Genomic DNA, 23,409 nt, shown 5'->3' on the forward strand with positions numbered 1-23,409 from the left:
GTACTGAGAAAGAGGAGGAGGATGGAGGTGATAGAGACGATGAACCAGAAGAAGGGAGATCAACATGATTGGAGTGGCTCAGAGGACACTCTGCCCAGTGGAGTGATGAGGAAGATGATGGTAATGAGGACAATGGTGACTAAGACAATGGCCCTTTCCCCTCACTGTGTACTCGCCTGGTTGGGTGAGGAGCATCTCTTCTCGTAGGACAGCCGGTTGGCATCTATCGAAAACCGGAAGCTTAACCTCTTGATACTGTCCTCCGACTCGGACTTGTGGAACTTCTCGTGCTCGCCCCTCTCTTTTCTCTTCTTCTGACGGTTCATTCTCTCCTTGGCGCTTTTGGAGCTGAGTTTGGAGGTCCCTGAGGAGGCTTCTGAGGAGGGCCCCCCTCTCCCGCTGTACTCTTCGTGGCTCTCTGTGGTTGCTGCCGCGGCAACCTGCCAGCCAATCACACACAAGCACAGTTGTCACGGCAACCGGCACCCGTCTTTGGTGGACAGAGCACAGAGCAGAGCAGCAGGCAGCACAAATACCCAAATCAACTTCAAAGAACTTCTAAAAATGGAGACCTGTGTTTTGTCCCACAAACTGACTGTTTTCTTAACGAAACTGGCAAAGACTAAAAGGTTATCTGTTCCAGAAGCAAGTGAACAACCCAATTGCTCTTTGAAATAATAACAAGCCCTGCACAACCTGAATCCCTGTGGATTCATTTACAACAACAAAAAGCATGGGATACAACATCAAAAGCAACATTGTACTCGGTATATAAAATCTTTGTGATATCCATGTTTTTGTTATTATTGCATTGCTGGACTATTGGTCAAGCTGTTATTGTAAATATGAAATGATGTGTAGCAGATGGAACCTCCCTCCCTCCACGGAACCTAATACTGTACTACCAATACTGCACAGAGTAATTATTCCTTCTTTATCTACCTCTTGTTTCCATAGTAATGGAGCACCATTGTCTGTAGAAGCTTGACACCAAGCAAGCACCAAGACATACTTATGTAAGAGAGGATTATGGACTTGAGAGAGGAAGGGCAATAGAGGGCAGGGTAGGGAAAGACAGAGAAAGACAGGGAGGACTGTATGCACCCACTACTGTGTCGTCGCTCTGGATAAGACGGTCTGTGTGATGACTCGAATGCAAATGATAAAAAAGTCAAACTCCGCAATGCAAATGCACAACCAGAAATCAGCCAATACCAATGCCTCCTCCTGTTGTCTCTTGAGCTGCTCCAGCATGGCCTGGAACTCCTCCTCCTTCTGGGCTGCCTCCTCTATGGTGGCCTGGTTCTGCTCATCGTAGGCCATGGCCACCACAGCCAGGATCAGGTTGACCAGGTAGAAGGAACCCAGGAAGATCACCAACACAAAGAACATCATGTAGGGCTTCCCCGCCGCTCGCAGGGTCTAAGAGGGAGGGAGAGAGAGAGGGACGGAGGAGGGAGAGAGAGTGGGGAGGGGGAGAATGGAGGGAGGGGAGGGAGAGAGAGAGAGAGAGAGAGAGAAGAAGAAGAAAAGAGAGAGATATAGAGAGGGAGGGAGAGATAGGGAGGGAGGGAGAGAGTGATAAGGAGGTAGGTAGGGAAGGGAAAGAGGGAGGGGAGGGAGCGGGGAAAGAGGGATAGAGGGAGGGGAGGGAGAGAGGGAGAGAGGGATAGAGGGAGGGGAGGGAGAGAGGGAGGGGAGGGAGAGAGGGATAGAGGGAGGGGGAAAGAGGGATAGAGGGAGAGAGGGATAGGGGGAGGGGAGTGAGAGAGGGATGGAGGGAGGGGAGGGAAAGAGGGATAGAGGGAGGGGAGGGAGAGAAGGATAGAGGGAGGGGAGGGAGAGAAGGATAGAGGGAGGGGAGGGAGAGAAGGATAGAGGGAGGAGAGGGTGAGAAGGATAGAGGGAGAGAAGGATAGAGGGAGGGGAGGGTGAGAAGGATAGAGGGAGAGAAGGATAGAGGGAGGGGAGGGAGAGAAGGATAGAGGGAGAGAAGGATAGAGGGAGGGGAGGGAGAGAAGGATAGAGGGAGGGGAGGGAGAGAAGGATAGAGGGAGAGAAGGATAGAGGGAGGGGAGGGAGAGAAGGATAGAGGGAGGGGAGGGAGAGAAGGATAGAGGGAGGGGAGTGAGAGAAGGATAGAGGGAGGGAAGTGAGAGAAGGATAGAGGGAGGGAGTGAGAGAAGGATAGAGGGAGGGGAGGGAGAGAAGGATAGAGGGAGGGGAGTGAGAGAAGGATAGAGGGAGGGGAGTGAGAGAAGGATAGAGGGAGGGGAGTGAGAGAAGGATAGAGGGAGGGGAGTGAGAGAAGGATAGAGGGAGGGGAGTGAGAGAAGGATAGAGGGAGGGGAGTGAGAGAAGGATAGAGGGAGGGGAGTGAGAGAAGGATAGAGGGAGGGGAGTGAGAGAAGGATAGAGGGAAGGGAGGGAGAGAAGGATAGAGGGAGGGGAGTGAGAGAAGGATAGAGGGAGGGGGTGAGAGAAGGATAGAGGGAAGGGAGGGAGAGAAGGATAGAGGGAGGGGAGTGAGAGAAGGATAGAGGGAGGGGAGTGAGAGAAGGATAGAGGGAAGGGAGTGAGAGAAGGATAGAGGGAAGGGAGGGAGAGAAGGATAGAGGGAGGGGAGTGAGAGAAGGATAGAGGGAGGGGAGTGAGAGAAGGATAGAGGGAAGGGAGTGAGAGAAGGATAGAGGGAGGGGAGTGAGAGAAGGATAGAGGGAGGGGAGGGAGAGAAGGATAGAGGGAGGGGAGGGAGAGAAGGATAGAGGGAGGGGAGGGAGAGAAGGATAGAGGGAGGGGAGTGAGAGAAGGATAGAGGGAGGGGAGTGAGAGAAGGATAGAGGGAGGGGAGTGAGAGAAGGATAGAGGGAGGGGAGTGAGAGAAGGATAGAGGGAGGGGAGGGAGAGAAGGATAGAGGGAGGGGAGTGAGAGAAGGATAGAGGGAGGGGAGGGAGAGAAGGATAGAGGGAGGGGAGTGAGAGAAGGATAGAGGGAGGGGAGTGAGAGAAGGATAGAGGGAGGGGAGTGAGAGAAGGATAGAGGGAGGGGAGTGAGAGAAGGATAGAGGGAGGGGAGGGAGAGAAGGATAGAGGGAGGGGAGGGAGAGAAGGATAGAGGGAGGGGAGGGAGAGAAGGATAGAGGGAGGGGAGTGAGAGAAGGATAGAGGGAGGGGAGGGAGAGAAGGATAGAGGGAGGGGAGTGAGAGAAGGATAGAGGGAGGGGAGGGAGAGAAGGATAGAGGGAGGGGAGTGAGAGAAGGATAGAGGGAGGGGAGTGAGAGAAGGATAGAGGGAGGGGAGTGAGAGAAGGATAGAGGGAGGGGAGGGAGAGAAGGATAGAGGGAGGGGAGGGAGAGAAGGATAGAGGGAGGGGAGGAGAGAAGGATAGAGGGAGGGGAGGGAGAGAAGGATAGAGGGAGGGGAGGGAGAGAAGGATAGAGGGAGGGAGGAGAGAAGGATAGAGGGAGGGGAGGGAGAGAAGGATAGGGATGAGAGAAGGATAGGGGAGGGAGTGAGAGAAGGATAGAGGGAGGGGAGTGAGAGAAGGATAGAGGGAGGGGAGGGAGAGAAGGATAGAGGGAGGGAGGGAGAGAAGGATAGAGGGAGGGGAGTGAGAGAAGGATAGAGGGAGGGGAGGGAGAGAAGGATAGAGGGAGAGGAGGGAGAGAAGGATAGAGGGAGGGGAGTGAGAGAAGGATAGAGGGAGGGGAGGGAGAGAAGGATAGAGGGAGGGGAGGGAGAGAAGGATAGAGGGAGGGGAGTGAGAGAAGGATAGAGGGAGGGGAGGGAGAGAAGGATAGAGGGAGGGGAGTGAGAGAAGGATAGAGGGAGGGGAGTGAGAGAAGGATAGAGGGAGAGAAGGATAGAGGGAGAGAAGGATAGAGGGAAGGGAGGGAGATAGAGAATTGTTTTCATTATATGCATTTTCTTTTCTTAACCAGTATTCCTGATAAATGATAAAGCACTTTTCTTAACCAGTATTCCTGGTAAATGATAAAGCACTTTTCTTAACCAGTATTCCTGATAAATGATAAAGCACTTTTCTTAACCAGTATTCCTGGTAAATGATAAAGCACTAAAAGGGGATCAAGTATATCAGATCAGCAAACAGTGAGCGGACATTTTGTTTCTAACGAATAGCTTTGGCCCACCTGTTGGTAGAGGTTTTCCCAGAAGTCCTGGGTCATGAGTCTGAACAGGGACAGGAAGGCCCAGCCAAACGAGTCGAAGCTTGTGTAGTCGTAGTCTGGGTTCCTGCCCGCCTTAATGCACGTGAATCCCTCTGGGCACAACCTGTGGTGAAGATCCCCATACACAACACACAAGTCAGCAACCATGTGGTGGTCACTAAACCACTGCCACAAGCCACTTGTACAGTACAGAGCGATACAGTGGATACTTACGATGTCCACTGAGCAGCATTGGTTTTAACTGCACTTACACTGAATGTGATTTCATGTTCTAGGATCAGCCTGACTACATGAACACTATCCACTGTAAGTAGCACCTGTTTTTATAGCACCTGTTTTTATACTTGACTGCATCAAATGAATCAATTCTGCTGAAATAGTATAGTCCTCTTCACTCTCTTTTATTTGCGCCATATTCTCTATTCTAGTTAGCATGTCTTCAATGCCAAAGTGTTAAGGAAACGAGTGAGTACGCTTACAATGCCCACTAATAACTTGATATTAAACTGATTAAGGCGGAAGGCCGAGTAAACACCTTACTCTGCTGATCTTAACCGGCGTCAGGTCAAAGTCAATTAAAGGACCTGGTTTTCCGAGCAGTCTTTCTAATTATTAGGACATGTAAACAACTTCATTGGCGTTCCAGCTGTGAGTCTGGTCTTTGTATGTACCAGCACGTACATACTGAAAGCATCTTACAAATGTTTTTCACAAACAAACTTCATATGTCCAAACTCAAATGGTCTTTGCAAAAATAACATGTTGTGAAAACGTTTATTTGGATTGCTGATTTTCCAATGTGTCCATTTAAACATGATTATTAGGTCAATCGCTCTTCTTGCAGAGCACGTTAAAGGTTTTAATCAAACTATTATATTCCTCTGACAGTGCACAATAAACATATTTATTGTGCGCATGTAATCGTGCTCAGTAACTCCGTATGCGTGTTGAGGCTGGGTTGGTGAATGTAATTGGCTATGTAAATAAAGGATGTTGTCAAGTCTCACCCGGCTCCACTGCCATTCCCACAGAGGAGGGCGTCCCTGCGGTTGAGGAGGTAATAGTAATTACCTACAAGGAGGAACAGAGAGAGGAACAATCAGTCAATATGTTGAGGGGCGCTCGAGGAAAGGAGGGAGGCAGGCAGGGAGGAAAGACAGGAGGGAGTCAGGGAGGGAGGAAAGAGAGGAGGGAGGCAGGGAGGAAAGAGAGGAGGGAGGCAGGGAGGAGAGAGAGGAGGGAGGCAGGCAGGAAAGAGAGGAGGGAGGCAGGGAGGAAAGACAGGAGGGAGTCAGGGAGGGAGGAAAGAGAGGAGGGAGGCAGGGAGGGAGGAAAGACAGGAGGGAGTCAGGGAGGGAGGAAAGAGAGGAGGGAGGCAGGGAGGGAGGAAAGACAGGAGGGAGTCAGGGAGGGAGGAAAGAAAGGAGGGAGGCAGGGAGGGAGGAAAGACAGGAGGGAGTCAGGGAGGGAGGAAAGAGAGGAGGGAGGCAGGGAGGGAGGAAAGACAGGAGGGAGGCAGGGAGGGAGGAAAGACAGGAGGGAGGCAGGGAGGGAGGAAAGACAGGAGGGAGTCAGGGAGGGAGGAAAGACAGGAGGGAGTCAGGGAGGGAGGAAAGACAGGAGGGAGTCAGGGAGGGAGGAAAGACAGGAGGGAGTCAGGGAGGGAGGAAAGAGAGGAGGGAGGCAGGGAGGAAAGAGAGGAGGGAGGCAGGGAGGGAGGAAAGAGAGGAGGGAGGCAGGGAGGAAAGACAGGAGGGAGGCAGGGAGGGAGGAAAGAGAGGAGGGAGGCAGAGAGGAGAGAGAGGAGGGAGGCAGAGAGGAAAGAGAGGAGGGAGGCAGGGAGGAAAGAGAGGAGGGAGGCAGGGAGGAGAGAGAGGAGGGAGGCAGGCAGGGAGGAAAGAGAGGAGGGAGGCAGGCAGGGAGGAAAGAGAGGAGGGAGGCAGGCAGGGAGGAAAGAGAGGAGGGAGTCAGGCAGGGAGGAAAGAGAGGAGGGAGGCAGGCAGGGAGGAAAGAGAGGAGGGAGGCAGGCAGGGAGGAAAGAGAGGAGGGAGGCAGGGAGGAGAGAGAGGAGGGAGGCAGGGAGGGAGGCAGGGGGAGGAGAGAGAGGAGGGAGGCAGGGAGGGAGGAGAGAGAGGAGGGAGGCAGACAGGGAGGAGAGAGAGGAGGGAGGCGGGGAGGAGAGAGAGGAGGGAGGCAGGCAGGGAGGAAAGAGAGGAGGGAGGCAGACAGGGAGGAAAGAGAGGAGGGAGGCAGACAGGCAGGAAAGAGAGGAGGGAGGCAGACAGGGAGGAGAGAGGAGGGAGGCAGACAGGCAGGAAAGAGAGGAGGGAGGCAGACAGGCAGGAAAGAGAGGAGGGAGGCAGACAGGGAGGAGAGAGAGGAGGGAGGCAGGCAGGGAGGAGAGAGAGGAGGGAGGCAGGCAGGCAGGGAGGAGAGAGGAGGGAGGCAGGCAGGGAGGAGAGAGAGGAGGGAGGCAGGCAGGGAGGAGAGAGAAGAGGGAGGCAGGCAGGGAGGAAGGAAAGAGAGGAGGGAGGCAGGCAAGGAGGAAAGAGAGGAGGGTGGCTTGAAACTGGATTAGAAGGTTTGAAATTGAGCAAATAATGTTAATGGGTTTTCAAACTTGTACAGTATTCTGATTAATGAATTAAGCAAACAATCTGCTGTGGCTCTGCTTTGAGTGAAATAAACAAAATCACTTGATTAAAATAATTGTTATTATCATTATATATGGCAAAAAGGGGGGTGCAACTCAATATTAGGAAGGTGTCCTTAATATACACAGAACAAATATATAAATGCAACATGTCCTATGGTCCTATGTTTCATGAGCTGAAATAAAAGATCCCAGAAATGTGCCATACCTTATTTCTCTATTTTGTGCACACATTTATTACATCCCTGTTAGTGAGTATTTCTCATTTGCCAAGATAATCCATCCACCTGACAGGTGTGACATATCAAGAAGCTGATTAAACAGCATGATCATTACACAGGTGCACCTTGTGCTGGGGACAATAAAAGGCCACTCTAAAATGTACACTTGTGTCACACAACCCCAAAGATGTATCAAGTTTTGAGGGAGTGTGCAATTGGCATGCTGACTACAGGAATGTCTACCAGAGCTGTTGCCAGAGAATTTAACGTTAATTTCTCTACCATAAGCCACCTTCAACGTCATTTTAGAGAATTTGGCAGCATGTCCAACCGGCCTCACAACCGCAGACCCCGTGTAAACTTCTTCACCTGCGGGATCGTCTGAGACCAGCCTCTCAGACAGCTGATGAAACTGAGGAGTATTTCTGTCCGTAATAAAACCCTTTTTTGGGGAAAAACTCATTCTGATTGGTTGGGCCTGGCTCCCAAGTGGGTGGGCCTATGCCCTCCCATGGCTGCGCCCCTGCCCAATCATGTGGAATCCATAGATTAGGGCCTAATTCAGTAAAATCATAGAAATTGTCACATTGCTTATATATTTTTGTTTAGTATATATATGTGTGTATATATATATACACACATACACACACACTGAGTGTACAAAAGTGTACAAAACACGTACAAAACATTAAGGACACATTCCTAATATTGAGTTGCAACCCCCTTTGCCCTCAGAACAGCCTCAATTTGTCGGGGCACGGACTCGACAAGTTCAACGGCACTTACATATGTTGGCTTTCCCATTAACCTTCTGAATAGCACACATACACAAGCTATGTCTCAATTGTCTCAAGGCTTAAACATGTCTCCTCCCCTTCATCTAAACTGATTGATGTGACATTAATAAGGGCTTTAGCTTTCACCTGGATTCACCTGGTCAGTCTATGACATGGAAAGAGCAGATATCCTTCATGTTTTATACACTCAATGTGTGTGTGTGTGTGTTTATACAGTTGAAGTCGGAAGTTTACATACACTTAGGTTGGAGTCATTAAAACTTGTTTTTCAACCAATTCTTCCAACAATTGTTTAAAGACCGATTATTTCACTTATAATTCACTGTATCACACTTCCAGTGGGTCAGAAGTTTACATACACTAAGTTGACTCTGCCTTTAAACAGCTTGGAAAATTCCAGAAAATCATGTCATGGCTTTAGAGGCTTCTGATAGGCTAATTGACATCATTAGCCTATCATCCTTGGGAGAAATTTACAAATGCCTTAAGGAACCACGTTCATCTGTACAAACAATAGTACACAAGTATAAACACCATGGGACCACGCAGCTGTCATACCGCTCAGGAAGGAGACACGTTCTGTCTCCTAGAAATGAACGTACTTCAGTGCGAAAAGAGTAAATCAATCCCAGAACAACAGCAAAGGACCTTGTGAAGATGCTGGAGGAAACATATACAAGCTATCTACATCCACAGTAAAACGAGTCCTATATTGACCTAACCTGAAAGGCCGCTCAGCAAGGAAGAAGCCACTGCTCCGAAACCACCATAAAAAAAGCCAGACTACGGTTTACAACTGCACATGGGGACAAAGATCGTACTTTTTGGAGAAATGTCCTCTGGTCTGATGAAACAAAAATAGACCTGTTTGGCCATAATGACCATTGTTATGGTTGGAGGAAAAAGGGGGAGGCTTGCAAGCTGAAGAACACCATCCCAACCATGAAGCACGGGGGTGGCAGCATCATGTTGTGGTGGTGCTTTGCTGCAGGAGGGACTGGTGCACTTCACAAAATAGATGGCCTCATGAGGAAGGCAAATTATGTGGATACATTGAAGCAACATCTCAAGACATCAGTCAGGAAGTTAAAGCTTGGTTGCAAATGGGTCTTCCGAATAGACAATGACCACAAGAATACTTCCTAAGTTGTGGCAAAATGGCTTAAGGACAACAAAGTCAATGTATTGGAGTGGCCTTTACAAAGCCCTGACCTCAGTCCTATAGACGACTTGTGGGCAGAACTGAAAAAGCGTGTGTGAGCAAGGAGAACTACAAAACTGACTCAGTTACACCAGCTCTGTCAGGAGGAATGGGCCAAAATTCACCCAAATTATTGTGGGAAACTTGTGGAAGGCTACCCTGTCACGCCCTGATCTTTGTTTTCTTTAATATTTTGGTTAGGTCAGGGTGTGACAAGGGTGGTTGGTTTAGTTTTTGTATTGTCTAGGTGTTTTTGTCCTGTCTAGATGTTTTTGTCCTGTCTAGGGTTTTAGTATATCTATGTGCTTTTTCTATGTCTAGGTATATGTAGGTCTATGGTGGCCTGAATTGGTTACCAATCAGATGCAGCTGTTTATCGTTGTCTCTGATTGGGGATCCTATTTAGGTTGCCATTTTTCCATTTTGGTTTTGTGGGTTATTGTCTGTGTAGTTGCATGTCAGCACTCGTGTTTATAGCGGCATGTTTGTTTAGTGGTCTTCGTTTAAATAAAGAAGAATCTATTCATCTCATGCTGCGCCTTGGTCTCCTCATTACAATGAACGTGACACACCCAAAACATTTGACCCAAGTTAAACCAGTTAAAGGCAATGCTTTCAAATACTAACTGAGTGTATGTAAACTTCCGACCCACTCGGAATGTGATGAAATAAATAAAAGCTGAAATAAATTATTCTATTATTCTGACATTTCACATTCTTAAAATAAAGTGGTGATCCTAACTGACCTAAGACAGGGAATTTTTACAAGAATTACGTGCCAGGAATTGTTCAAAACTGAGTTTAAATGTATTTGGCTAAGGTGTATGTAAACTTCCGACTTCAACTGTATATTTATATATCGTGCAGAGGTAATAACTCCAATAATATCTCATCATGACCATAACTGGAACACTATGGACCGAGGAGGACCACTTCATACCCACTACTGTGGGTGAATGATAGATTGTTGTCAATAAATAATTCACAAAAACAAAGGACGAAAGGAGTAAACATTAAATTATACAAGGATATCAATTATTCAAACCAATGTATCCCCTGAGACTGGAGGTCAATGAGACATATACTGTCTGTTTGGCAGTGTACCAACAGCGTAGGGGAAGAGGACAGAGAGATGTCCAGGAGAGTTTGACCCTGTGACCCTCTGGCCTTGATTACTAAAAACTGCTGGCTGCAGAGAGATGGAGAGGCTTACTGGAACTCTCACCCAGCTAACTGCTACACCTCCCTCCCAGACCTCTGTGACTCACATCCTCCATTACTCTCTCCATCTTTCCATCTCTCACTCAAATACATTTGTTTGCATGACATTGCATCAGTTCCATCGTCATTTCCCCCTGTTTTCTCTATCTTCTCTCCCCCGCTCTCGCTCTCTCTATCTTTGTAAATCCATTTCCTATTTATCCTTAGACCATTTTCACTCTACCCTTTCTCTCTTCTTCATTTATCTCCTCCTCTGTTTCCACCTTGTCCCCTCTCTCCCCATGACATCAGTGTCATATGTTGCTGGTCTGGTCTGTGTGCCCACCTGCCTGCCCGTCTGCCGCACCCAACCAGCGGCCAGTGACAGCCTCCCCTCTCTCTCTCTTTCTCTCATAATGTGCCTATTTTCTCACACACAGACAGGGTGTAGGAGGGGATGGGGGGTGGAGGGGGTTGTTGTGGGCGATTATCCACCACATTTGCCACAATTCCCCACCAATCACTGTCACTCTTTATCACGCTGCTTCACAGAAAGTGGGCAGGGCATGGTCTGTCTTGATTTATTTCACGGAATAGGAAGTCTGTCTGAGTAGTGTGACTCAGATACTGTCTGAGGTAGAGAACTCGACCCTCATTACCCCAGTGCCCCTGCAGACAAAACAAGCACTTAACTTACTCTCATCGTTGATGTACTCAGTCCAGTTTACGGAGCGAGTGACGTTGAAATCAGTGCCATTGAAATCAGTTCCATTTATGTTTGGAGTTCCCAGAGTTCTGTTCAGGCGGTCGTCGGGGGTCGTGTCATTGGCGAGGTTGCGGATACACTTCTGCCTCAGGTTTCCCATGAAGAGCTGCAGGCCAATCAGGGCGAAGACGCTGAGACAGAAAACGGTGAGGATCATGACGTCGGAGAGCTTCTTGACCGACTGGATCAGAGCGCCCACGATGGTCTTTAGTCCTGCAAGGGAGGGACGACGCACATTCCTGGTTAACAGCTCCAACTGATTAATAGAACATATACATAATACAGTATAGAAATATAGTATAGAAATGCTAAGGTATATAGGAATGCTTCAGCCCCCAATGATAGCTAGCAAGCAGCATAGGAGATCCATATGTCAAGTTTCTGTATGACATTCATACAGGAGCCGGTTGAGGTATAGACTGATCCTTTTTTCTCATGGATCTCTCCAGAGATGGTGTTGTTGGTGTTAAGATTACCCAGTTCATAACACACTTAGATTAACCCCTAGCAAACTGTCTACACAGAAAGTCTGTTTGTTGATAATCAAATTCTCTTTCTGAATAGACTCAGATCACTACAGATATCGTATCATATTCATATCATTACTTAGTGATCTGAACAGCAATGTAATAATGACGTAATGGACAAATTGCAATCATTCATTTTGATAGGGACCACGTGTGTTGGGGTTTTAGTGATGCTAAGCAGATGCTAAGCTACAGGACTGTTTTTCTAGCACAGATTGGAATATGTTCTGGGATTCTTCCGATGGCATTGAGGAGTACACCACATCAGTCACTGGCTTTATCAATAAGTACATCGATGACGTCGTTCCCTCAGTGACCGTACGTACATAACCCAACCAGAAGCCATGTATTACAGGCAACATCCACACTGAGCTAAAGGGTAGAGCTGCCGGTTGCAAGAAGCGGGACTCTAACCCGGAAGCTTATAAGAAATCCCGCTATGCCCTCCGAAGAAACCATCAAACAAGCAAAGTGTCAATACAGGACTAACATCTAATCATGATACTCTGGCTACGACGCTCGTCGGATGTGGCAGGGCTTGCAAACTATTACAGAATACAAAGGGAAGCCCAGCAGAGAGCTGTCCAGTGACACGAGCCTACCAGACAAGCTAAATTACTTCTATGCTCGCTTTGAGGCAAGTGACACTGAAACATGCATGAGCGCATCAGCTGTTCTGGACGACTCTGTGATCACGCTCTCCGCAACCGACGTAAGACCTTTAATCAGGTCACAAGGCCGCAGGGCCAGACGGATTACCAGGACGTGTACTCCGAGCATGCGGCGATCAACTGGCAAGTGTCTTCACTGTCATTTTCAAACTCTCCCTATCCAAAGTCTGTAATAACTACATGTTTCAAGCAGACCACCACAGTCCCTGTGCCCAAGAACACTAAGGTAACTTGCCTAAATGACTACCGACCCATAGCACTCATGTCTGTAGCCATGAAGTGCTTTGAAAGGATGGTCATGGCTCACATCAACACCATTATCCCAGAAACCCTAGACACACTCCAATTTGCATACCGCCCCAACCACCCTTTCCCACCTGGACAAAAGGAACACCTATGTGAGAATGCTATTCATTGACTACAGCTCAGCGTTAAACACCATAGTGCCCTCAAAGCTCATCAATAAGCTAAGGACCCTGGGACTAAACACCTCCCTCTGCAGCTGGATCCTGGACTTCCTGACAGGCCGCCCCCAGGTGGTAAGGGTAGGTAACAACACATCCGCCACGCTGATCCTCAACACGGTGGCCCCTCAGGGGTGCATGCTCAGTCCCCTCCTGTACTTCCTGTTCACTCATGACTGCATAGTCAAGCATGACTCCAACACCATCAATAAGTTTGCAGATGACACAACAGTGGTAGGCCTGATTGCTGACAATGACGAGACAGCCTATAGGGAGGAGGTCAGAGACCTGGCCATGTGGTGCCAGGACAACAACCTCTCCCTCAACATGATCGAGACAAAGGAGTTGATTGTAGACTACAGGAAAAGGAGGGCCGAGCACAAACACATCACCAACAAACTAACAAGGTCAAAGCACACCAAGACAGTTGTGAAGAGGGCACGACAAAACCTATTCCCCCTCGATACACTGAAAAGATTTGGCATGGGTTCTCAGATCTTCAAAAAGTTCTACAGCTGCACCATCAAGAGCATCCTGATGGGTTGCATCACTGCCTGGTACGGCAACTGCTCGGCCTCCGACTGCAAGGCACTACAGAGGGTAGTGCACATGGCCCAGTACATCACTGGGGCCAAGCTTCCTGTCCTCCAGGACCTCTATACCAGGTGGTGTCAGAGGAAGGCCCTAAAAATGGTCAAATACTCCAGCCACCCTAGTCATAGACTGTTCTCTCTGCTACAGCACGGCAAGCGGTACCAGAGTGCCAAGTCTAGGTCCAAGAGGCTTCTAAACAGCTTCTACCCTCAAGCCATAAGACTCCTAAACATCTAGTCAAATGGCTACCCAGAATATTTGCATTGCCCCCCCCCCTCTTTTACACTGCTGCTACTCTCTGTTATTATCTATGCATAAGTCACTTTAATAACTCTGCCCATATGTATATTACCTCAATTACCTCGACTAACCGGTGCCCCCGCACATTGACTCTGTACCGGTATCCCCTGTATATAGCCTCGCTATTGTTATTTTTCTGCTGCTCTTTATTTATTTGGTATTTTTCTTAAAACTGCATTGTTGGTTAGGGTCTTCTAAGTAAGCATTTCACTGTAAGATCTACCTGTTGTATTCGGCACATGTGACAAATAACATTAGATTTGATTTGATTTGAAAGCGGGCTGATGTAGGTTGAGGTTAGCGACCCCCACTAATCAGGGGGTCAATGATGTGATTGGTTGGTCCATGAAACCGAGAGATGACAACTTTGTGAGAGTGTGTGTCATGGCATTGCCTAGCATCACTCTAGTACAACCCTATTCAACAACCACCATACACAGTGAACAAGACATACATGCAACCTAGAACAAGGACAGAGGGGGAACCCTAGACACAAATGCTCACCACACAAATTGACATTTTTGCAATGTCTCATGCATAAAAACCAAACAAATCATAAATATTCTACCTAATTTCCCCAAAGGGCAAGATAACAAAGAAAGAGAATTACAGGAAGAAAGTGAAAGTAATGTCATGTGTCTAAAAGCATGGAATCTCTTCCATCTCGATGGAGTGGGCCCGGATTCCTGCTTTTACTGGCCTGTGGAAAGGCAGCGTGACAGAGGCAACAACGCTAGGCTAAGCTAATGTGAGATGAGCAGTTACTGTATCTCAGATGGAGCGAATTAGCCATTAGCTTATAGCCTTGTTGCTAGCATTTAAGCATTTAACCTTTAACCTCTGACCTGGGCTCTCTCACCTGGGATGACTGATATAGTTTTGAGGGCTCGGAGAACCCTGAAGGTTCTGAGGGCCGAGACATTACCCAGGTCCACAAACTCTGTCACATATCTGTAAGGGAAGGCAGCAGGGGGAGGTTTGGGGGAGGGAGGAGGAGCGAGGGAAGGAAGGGGGAAGTCACACAAAAGGACAGGACAGGACAGGGAGGTCGACAAACGTCACAAACAAAAGACATCTTGGCTGACGGGTGAGAGAGCAGACACAGGTTCTTACCTGGGATGACCGAGATAGTTTTCAAAGCTCGCAATACTCTGAAAGTGCGCAGAGCTGAAACATTGCCTAGGTTTACAAACTCTGTTACATACCTGCAGGATTAAATGCACAGTTAAAAATCTGCATTGTACCCTGACATACTTGCAAATGCACACACACACACACACACACACACACACACACACACGTACAGACGCTGGTACACACATACGCGCATATGAATACACCAAGTACACACTTTCACAGTAGAATTCATTCGATCAAATGCACTACACCATAAACATAGGAGTACATTAGATATCATACATACGTTTCGAGAAAGATCATTTGAAAAAAAAATGTATTGAGGAAATGTAGTTAATGGATTATTTTCATTTTGGAGAGAGATTCAAATGTAATGAATTGATGGCCCTTTGTTAATGTAAAAATAGAAACGTAACAAACTAAGGTTGCGCCATTAGATTAGGGGTGGGGTCGCGAGAACAAAATAAACAGGGTCCCCAGAAATTCTGGCAAAAAAAAATGGGGTCCCCGCTGAAAAAGTTGGAATGCCACCGGTCTAGAGTGTTGAGTGTGGTGACACTGCTCTAGCCTCTGTGTCCTGACAGACCTGACAGACCTCTGTGTCCTGACAGACCTCTGTGTCCACACTTTTAAAACCAGTCCTTCCAGTTACATGGCAGAAGTAGAATATACACTGACTGTACAAACATTAAGGACACCTGCTCTCTCCATGACATAGATTGAACAGGTGATTCCAGGTGAAAAGTTAGGATCCCTTATTGATGTCACTTAAATCCGTTAAATCCACTTCAGTCAGTGTAGATGAAGGGGAGGAGACTGGTTAGAGAAAGATGTTTAAGCCTCGTGACAATTGAGACATGGATTGGGTATGTGTGCCATTCAGACGGTGAATGGGCGAGCCAAAATAAGTGCCTTTGAACGGGGTATGGTAGTAGGTGCCAGGCACACCGGTTTGTGTCAAGAACTGCAATGCTGCTGGGTTTTCCACGCTCAACATGGGCCAGCATTTTGAGCGTGGGTGGGGGGGGGTAGCAACTGAAGGTGTTCCTCATGTTTGGTATAGTCAGTGTATATTGATATTTGGATTAGTGACATGAGTAGCAGTTTTGTAGTGAAGTGTTATATTAATGATATTACTTTAATCTACGCTGGTTAGGAGGAATACAGACATCAGTCCTAGGTAATAATGCATCAATGCCTCATAATATCCTATTCTATTGATCCTAGCTGGAAATATAAGTCATACATACATCTGTGGTAATACTTACGCCATGGAGATTACCATGAAGTCCAACCAGTTCCATGGATCCCTGAGGAAGGTGAACTTCCCCACACAGAACCCCCTCGCCAAGATTTTAATGAGAGACTCGAATGTGTAAATCCCTGTGAACGTGTACCTGATCAAACCAAGAGAGAAATGCATTATGACGGTTGCTATGGAAGTCAACAACAACAGCCCTATTCAATCAAAACCTTATGCCTGTTTTCCGGGGCTGGACCAAAACAACACTATTTGTCCTGTGCCAATGTCGGCTCTGTTCCAATTTTGATACCAAGATAACAATTGTAAGTGTTACGCTAGTGTGGATATCAGTGGAGGCTGCTGAGGGGAGGACGGCTCATAATAATGCCTGGAACGGAGCGAATGGAATGGCATCAAACACATTGAAACTATGTGTTTGATGTATTTGATACCATTCCACCTATTCCTCCAGTCATTACCAGCCCGTCCTCCCCAATTAAGGTGCCGCCAACCTCCTGTGGTGGATACTGGAGCATGGCCAATGTTTGAATTGTCATGCTAATTTGTTTCTTTTGGTTTCTCACAGTAAAAATTCCTGAGATGACTTGAGCCCAAACGCAAATATGCATTCTCACACTGGAAACAGGATGGTATCTTTGTCTTACCAAGGAAGCTATAAAAACTGGTGTCAATTGAATAGGGTAACATCCCATAATAAATAACCTATAGGAATTAAATCTAGAATATAAGTTACTTACTCAACATTCTTGGCCCAGTCCGGGGGGTTGCTCAGAGTCATAAAAGCACAGTTGGTCAGAATGGTGAACATGATCAACATGCTGAACAACGTACAGAGACACAAGTCAAGGAAAGAACCCAACACGTTCAGAGACACATGTAAAGCAATGTGACATCAAGGCTAACTAATAATGAGGACTAGGCCCAGAGTGTTCCGTGAACATAGGCATTTACCAGGAAAACTCCATGCCCTATACAGCCGAGAAATATCGACCCAGAGTTTTTTCTTGGTCAGGTCACATGGTCACGAACCACTCAGGGACCCCTCTACCATAACATATTTTCAAAGTCAACATACAATTTAGTCACATTTCTCTCACATACACCTGTACATGCTCCATATGACACCAAACTTGGCCATAATTATTTCAATCCAAGCCTTGATATAGATGTGAAAGGATATGAGTGTACTAAAACTGCAATTGCTATTCTCCGTAGAGGATTGAAGGGGCTTAGGATGTAACAGGCAGGAGTGGCGTTGAAACGGAATATTGCCTTGCCGCGATTCAACACTATAAATGTCTGAAAGAGAGAGTGAAAGAGAGAAAGACAGAGAGAGAGAGTGAAAGAGACAGAAAGAGAGAGACAGAGTGAAAGAGAGAGACAGAGTGAAAGAGAGAGAGACAGAGAGAGGCAAAGAGAGACAGAGAGAGAGACAGAAAGAGAGAGACAGAGTGAAAGAGAGAGACAGAGTGAAAGAGAGAGAGACAGAGAGAGGCAAAGAGAGACAGAGAGAGAGACAGAAAGAGAGAGACAGAGTGAAAGAGAGAGACAGAGTGAAAGAGAGAGAGACAGAGAGAGGCAAAGAGAGACAGAGAGAGAGACAGAAAGAGAGAGACAGAGTGAAAGAGAGAGACAGAGTGAAAGAGAGAGAGACAGAGAGAGGCAAAGAGAGACAGAGAGAGAGACAGAAAGAGAGAGACAGAGTGAAAGAGAGAGACAGAGTGAAAGAGAGAGAGACAGAGAGAGAGACAGAGAGAGAGAGTGAAAGAGAGAGAGACAGAAAGAGAGAGACAGAGTGAAAGAGAGAGACAGAGTGAAAGAGAGAGAGACAGAGAGAGAGACAGAGAGAGAGAGTGAAAGAGAGAGAGACAGAGAGAGGCAAAGAGAGACAGAGAGAAACAGAAAGAGAGAGACAGACAGAGTGAAAGAGAGAGAGAGAGAAGAAAGAGAGACAGAGAGAGAAAAGAGAGAGAGACAGAGAGAGAGACAGAGAGAGAGAGTGAAAGAGAGAGACAGAGAGAGGCAAAGAGAGAGACAGAGAAAGAGAGAGAAAGAGAGAGAGACAGAGAGAGAGAGTGAAAGAGAGAGAGACAGAGAGAGGCAAAGAGAGACAGAGAGAGAGTGAAAGAGAGAGAGAGAGAGAGAGAGAGACAGAGAGAGAGAGGCAAAGAGAGACAGAGAGAGAGAGAGAGACAGAGAGAGTGAAAGAGAGAGACAGAGAGAGAGAGAAAGAGAGAGACAGAGAGAGCGAGTGAAAGAGAGAGAGACAGAGAGAGAGTGAAAGAGAGAGACAGAGAGAGTGAAAGAGAGAGACAGAGAGAGTGAAAGAGAGAGAGAGAGAGAGTGAAAGAGAGAGACAGAGAGAGAGTGAAAGAGAGAGACAGAGAGAGTGAAAGAGAGAGACAGAGAGAGTGAAAGAGAGAGACAGAGAGAGCGAGTGAAAGAGAGAGAGACAGAGTGAAAGAGAGAGACAGAGAGAGAGACAGAGAGAGAGAGTGAAAGAGAGAGAGACAGAGAGAGGCAAAGAGAGACAGAGAGAGAGTGAAAGAGAGAGAGAGAGAGAGAGAGAGAGAGAGAGACAGAGAGAGTGAAAGAGAGAGACAGAGAGAGAGAGTGAGAGAGAGAGTGAAAGAGAGAGACAGAGAGAGTGAAAGAGAGAGACAGAGAGAGTGAAAGAGAGAGACAGAGAGAGTGAAAGAGAGAGACAGAGAGAGAGTGAAAGAGAGAGACAGAGAGAGAGAGTGAAAGAGAGAGACAGAGAGAGTGAAAGAGAGAGACAGAGAGAGTGAAAGAGAGAGACAGAGAGAGTGAAAGAGAGAGACAGAGAGAGAGTGAAAGAGAGAGACAGAGAGAGTGAAAGAGAGAGACAGAGAGAGTGAAAGAGAGAGACAGAGAGAGCGAGTGAAAGAGAGAGAGACAGAGTGAAAGAGAGAGACAGAGAGAGGCAAAGAGAGACAGAGAGAGAAAGAGAGACAGAGAGAGAGAGAGAGAGAGAGAGAGAGAGAGACAGAGAGAGTGAAAGAGAGAGACAGAGAGAGAGAGTGAGAGAGAGAGACAGAGAGACAGAGACAGAGAGAGAGTGAAAGAGAGAGAGAGAGAGAGAGCGAGACAGAGAGAGAGTGAAAGAGAGTGAGACAGAGAGAGAGAGTGAAAGAGAGAGAGACAGAGAGAGAGAGTGAAAGAGAGAGAGACAGAGACAGAGAGAGAGAGTGAAAGAGAGAGCGAGAGAGAGAGAGAGAGACAGAGAGACATGACATGAGGTAATAAGTAGAACATCTCGACTGACTATGGAACTAAGACTACAAAAAGTGACTGTGAGTGTGAAACACACCCATCCCAGCTGTGCACAGCACCACACCACCACACCACCACAGCACCACACCACCATAGCACCACACCACCGCACCACCACAGCACCACACCACCACAGCACCACACCACCACACCACCACAGCACCAAGGCAAGGCCAGGACATTGTCCACCACTGTTGATGGTGTACTGAGGCTGTCCTGTGGTCCTGTGGTCCTGTTACTGTTGGTGTTGATCCTTCTGTCTGGCACGCTCAAACCCCAGAGAAAAGGAGAGCAGTCAGGCAGTCCCTCTCTCTCTCTCAAAGATGGACTCATGAGGCGTGTGTGTGTATGTACCCGTGCAAGTGTGACTTTCTATGTGTTTGTATGTGTACACATGTTTGTAGGGTGTGAGGGGTGTGTGCATTTACCCATGCAAGTGTAATGCATGTATGTGTGTATTTGTGTTTCTCACTAAGTGTGTTTGTGTGTTTCTGTCTATGTGGGTGTGTGTGTGTCTGATCATGGCAGTGTGAAAGTGTTAGGTAAGCTCTGTAAACAACCACCCTACAGAAGGGGCTTCTACAGTACACTGTGTCAAAAACTCCGCTGGGGCCACAGTTCAGCTCAGTTCCTGTCACCTGTGTGTTGGCTGCTAGTTACCCGTGGCACCATCTGAGGAGGACCCTAGAGTGTGGCTGCTAGTTAGCCGTGGCACCATCTGAGGAGGACCCTGGAGTGTGATGGCATGAACTGAGTGCTCAGAAACAGTGCCTCAAATGTAATTTGGTCTGTTTTTGTTATTCTTTGAAAATGCATCACTGATTGCACCAGTTAATACATAAATGACACAACATGGCACATGAAGGCAGCATGAGGACACAACACCATGTTGCCGCTTTGGAGCACGGTATGCTAGCTTTGCTTAAAATTCAGAACATTCTGTGAACTCCTATGTGTCATTATTGGCCAGCAGGTGATAACGTGATTGCCAATGAGTCTTGCAATGTCTTGTGAATGTACCATAATCATTTGGGATTGAAAAATAGACCAAACCTTAAAGGTTGTGGGTGGGGTTTAGCCTGAGTACCATATGACATGAAATAGGAGTTGGCTAGACAGCACAAACAGATCTGGAACTTAGGCTAGGTGTGGGTGTGTCCAGACTCCAGACGTACCTTCTGATTGGAGTAGAAGGGGTCCAGGTCCTCCAGAGGGGTGGAGACAAAGCCTTGGGGGACGTCACCGTAGATGAAGGGGAGGGACTTCCCTGCCTCCAGGTCGCTGTTGGGCTTGGGCCCGTTGTCATCGCTGTCGCTACAGCGGTCAACGCGGGGTCTCCCGGTCTCCTCCTCGGCGACGCGCCTTTCGATGGCGGCAAGCGAGTCGGGACAGAAGTGGCAGAAGCTGTCAGGTCCGGGCGGTACAAGCAGCTGTGCCATCTTGTCATGGTGCTCCTTCACAGGAACGCTTGGGGCTCCGCCAGGGCAGGGGGCTGGGGAGAGAGGGAGGGAGGGAGGGAGATCAGGAAGGCACAGCTACAACAGTTAGCCTATAGCACATGGTGTGCATGACAAGTGGCCAGGGATACACCCAGTACTCTACTGTATGTTTAGACAGATTACTCCCCCCTCCCCCTAAGACGAATGTCAAATACGTATTGGGAGGACACAACTGAAACAGCATGAATGGCAATATAATCTTCATTTCCCATGACGTCTACTGTATTTTACTGTACTGTAGCACCATGTTCAGATATACCAGTACGTCATCATGCACAGAGACCTGGTTTCAGCCCTTTTGTTTATATGAAACAATACACACTCTTTTTCTGCTGAGAAGGGAAGCGGTCACCAAGTTAAAACAGAGATATAGGTGACCACAGAGTGTCACGGGTGGGCGTTCTATGTTCTTTTTTCTATGTTTTTGTATTTCTTTGTTTTTGGCCAGGTATGGTTCTCAATCAGGGGCAGCTGTCTGTCGTTGTCTCTGATTGAGAACCATACTTAGGTAGTCTGTTTTCCCACTATGGGTTGTGGGTAGTTATTTTCTGTTTAGTGTGTGTTGCACCTGACGGAGCTGTTTCGGTTGTGCCTTTTGCTACCTAGTGTTCAGTTATATTTAATAAAATGCCGAACACATACCACGCTGCACCTTGGTCCTCACCTTCTTACACCAACGACAATCGTTACACAGAGATTATTTTAAGATTCTTAAATGTAATTCTACGTAGGTGACCTTCAATATGTCCCCAGGGTTGTCACTGCCACTGTGGTTCTTTTAAAAACAGCCAACTGCTGTGGATAGATCACTCTCATTGTGGATACATCTGTGATGGAAATAACCACTCATTTTCTCTCTCACCATGGCCAAATTCTCCATAAACATCAATCAACGCCCACACCTTCCACTCCCCTGTTTCTCTTTCTCTCCCTCTCTCCAAAGGTCTACCCTGTTTCCTCCAGAGGCCAATGGAGTGATACAAACAAGGACTCCCTTAAAACCCAAGTGGGCAATTAGAACAAAGCCTGTACCTTGAAGACAACACATATTCAGAGGGCAGTGGGGGGCCTCCTTGTCTGGGAGCAGGGGCCAGGGAATACGACTGTGTTCCCTCACCGGCTCCTCTCTCATCACATCTTTAACACTTTGATCCTCGTCACAGAATGGCACTACTGACAAAGCCTTCATTGTCAGTCTTTACCATGTAATATTTCTGAAACAATGAAGGAGCTGCAGTTGTGTCACCTAGCAACCCTAATATTGTCTGACTTATGAGAAATGGCACGTACAAAACAGTGACACGGCACCCAGCATACACTTCCACAGGGCTCCTAGGCCAGCCGAGGAGGGATCTCATTTGCATTCATCAGGTTAGCACCATTTGGTTTCTGATTGCCGTTTAAGCAACGGACACCAAAGTAGTAGGTGTTTTCAGAGTTGATTAGTGTTTCTACAGACTATAAGTAGCAATTCAACTAACCATCTACTGACCCTAACCCTTATCCTAACCCTAAACTTAACTGTTACCCTTATCCTAGCACTAACCCTTACCCTATAACTCGTGTTCTAAACCTAACCGTAACCTTAGCAACCAGTTGCTTATCAACAGATAGTTTGTTGATAGTATGACCCCTGTTTGAGCATCTACAGATGGACTATCTAAATAAAGTGTGCCAGAAAACACCTATGTTCTAATTCATGGCATGGAATAGGCGTATAAATGGGGAATTACAGTGACCTCATACAGTTGAAGTTTACATACACCTTAGCAAAATACATTTAAACTCAGTTTTTCACAATTCCTGACATTTAATCCAAGTAAAAATTCCCTGTCTTCAGTCAGTTAGGATCACAACATTATTTTAAGAATGTGAAATGTCAGAATAATAGTAGAGAGAATGATTTATTTCAGCTTTTATTTCTTTCATCACATTCCCAGTGGGTCAGAAGTTTACGTACACTCAATTAGTATTTGGTAGCATTACCTTTAAATTGCTTAACTTGAGTCAAATGTTTCAGGTAGCCTTCCACAAGCTTCCCACAATAATTTGGGTGAATTTCGGCCAATTCCACCTGACAGAGCTGGTGTAACTGAGTCAGGTTTGTAGGCCTCCTTGCCCAGAACACACACTTTTTCAGTTCTGCCCACACATTTTCTATAGGGTTGAGGTCAGGGCTTTGTGATGGCCACTCCAATACCTTGACTTTGTTGTCCTTAAGCCATTTGACCACAACAATGGAAGTATGCTTGGGGTCATTGTCCATTTGGAAGACCCATTTGCGACCAAGCTTTAACTTCCTGACTGATGTCTTGAGATGTTGCTTCAATAAATCCACAGAATTTTCCATCCTCATAATGCCATCTATTTTGTGAAGTGCACCAGTTCCTCCTGCAGCAAAGCACCCCCACACCCCACAACATGATGCTGCCACCCCCGTGCTTCACGGTTGGGATGGTGTTCTTCGGCTTGCAAGCCTCCCCTTTTCTCCTCCAAACATAACGATGGTCATTATGGCCAAACAGTTCTGTTTTTGTTTCATCAGACCAGAGGACATTTCTCTAAAAAGTACGATCTTTGTCCCCATGTGCAGTTGCAAACCGTAGTCTGGCTTTTTTATGGCGGTTTTG

General features: G+C 47.2%; 1 protein-coding gene across 2 annotated transcripts in view; it reads right to left on the reverse strand.

Moving 5' to 3' along the window:
• The window catches only part of LOC112255142 (sodium channel protein type 2 subunit alpha), a 43,893-nt gene that overhangs the window by 17,290 nt on the left and 3,194 nt on the right, over positions 1-23,409 (reverse strand). The window contains exons 2-11 of one of the 2 annotated variants that reach the window (XM_042323961.1): positions 20,456-20,772; positions 17,167-17,285; positions 16,724-16,813; positions 15,991-16,119; positions 14,445-14,536; positions 10,961-11,242; positions 5,199-5,262; positions 4,153-4,294; positions 1,216-1,422; positions 177-440 (exon numbers count right to left, since the gene is read on the reverse strand). In XM_042323961.1, the coding sequence (XP_042179895.1) occupies positions 177-440; positions 1,216-1,422; positions 4,153-4,294; positions 5,199-5,262; positions 10,961-11,242; positions 14,445-14,536; positions 15,991-16,119; positions 16,724-16,813; positions 17,167-17,285; positions 20,456-20,719 (1,653 nt within the window). In that variant the 5' untranslated portion in view covers positions 20,720-20,772. Of the gene's footprint in view, positions 1-176; positions 441-1,215; positions 1,423-4,152; positions 4,295-5,198; positions 5,263-10,960; positions 11,243-14,444; positions 14,537-14,698; positions 14,791-15,990; positions 16,120-16,723; positions 16,814-17,166; positions 17,286-20,455; positions 20,773-23,409 lie in introns of both variants that reach the window. The other variant, XM_042323962.1, reaches the window with a different exon arrangement.

This window comes from Oncorhynchus tshawytscha, linkage group LG07, assembly GCF_018296145.1.
Source record: "Oncorhynchus tshawytscha isolate Ot180627B linkage group LG07, Otsh_v2.0, whole genome shotgun sequence".
Lineage (NCBI taxonomy): Eukaryota > Metazoa > Chordata > Actinopteri > Salmoniformes > Salmonidae > Oncorhynchus > Oncorhynchus tshawytscha.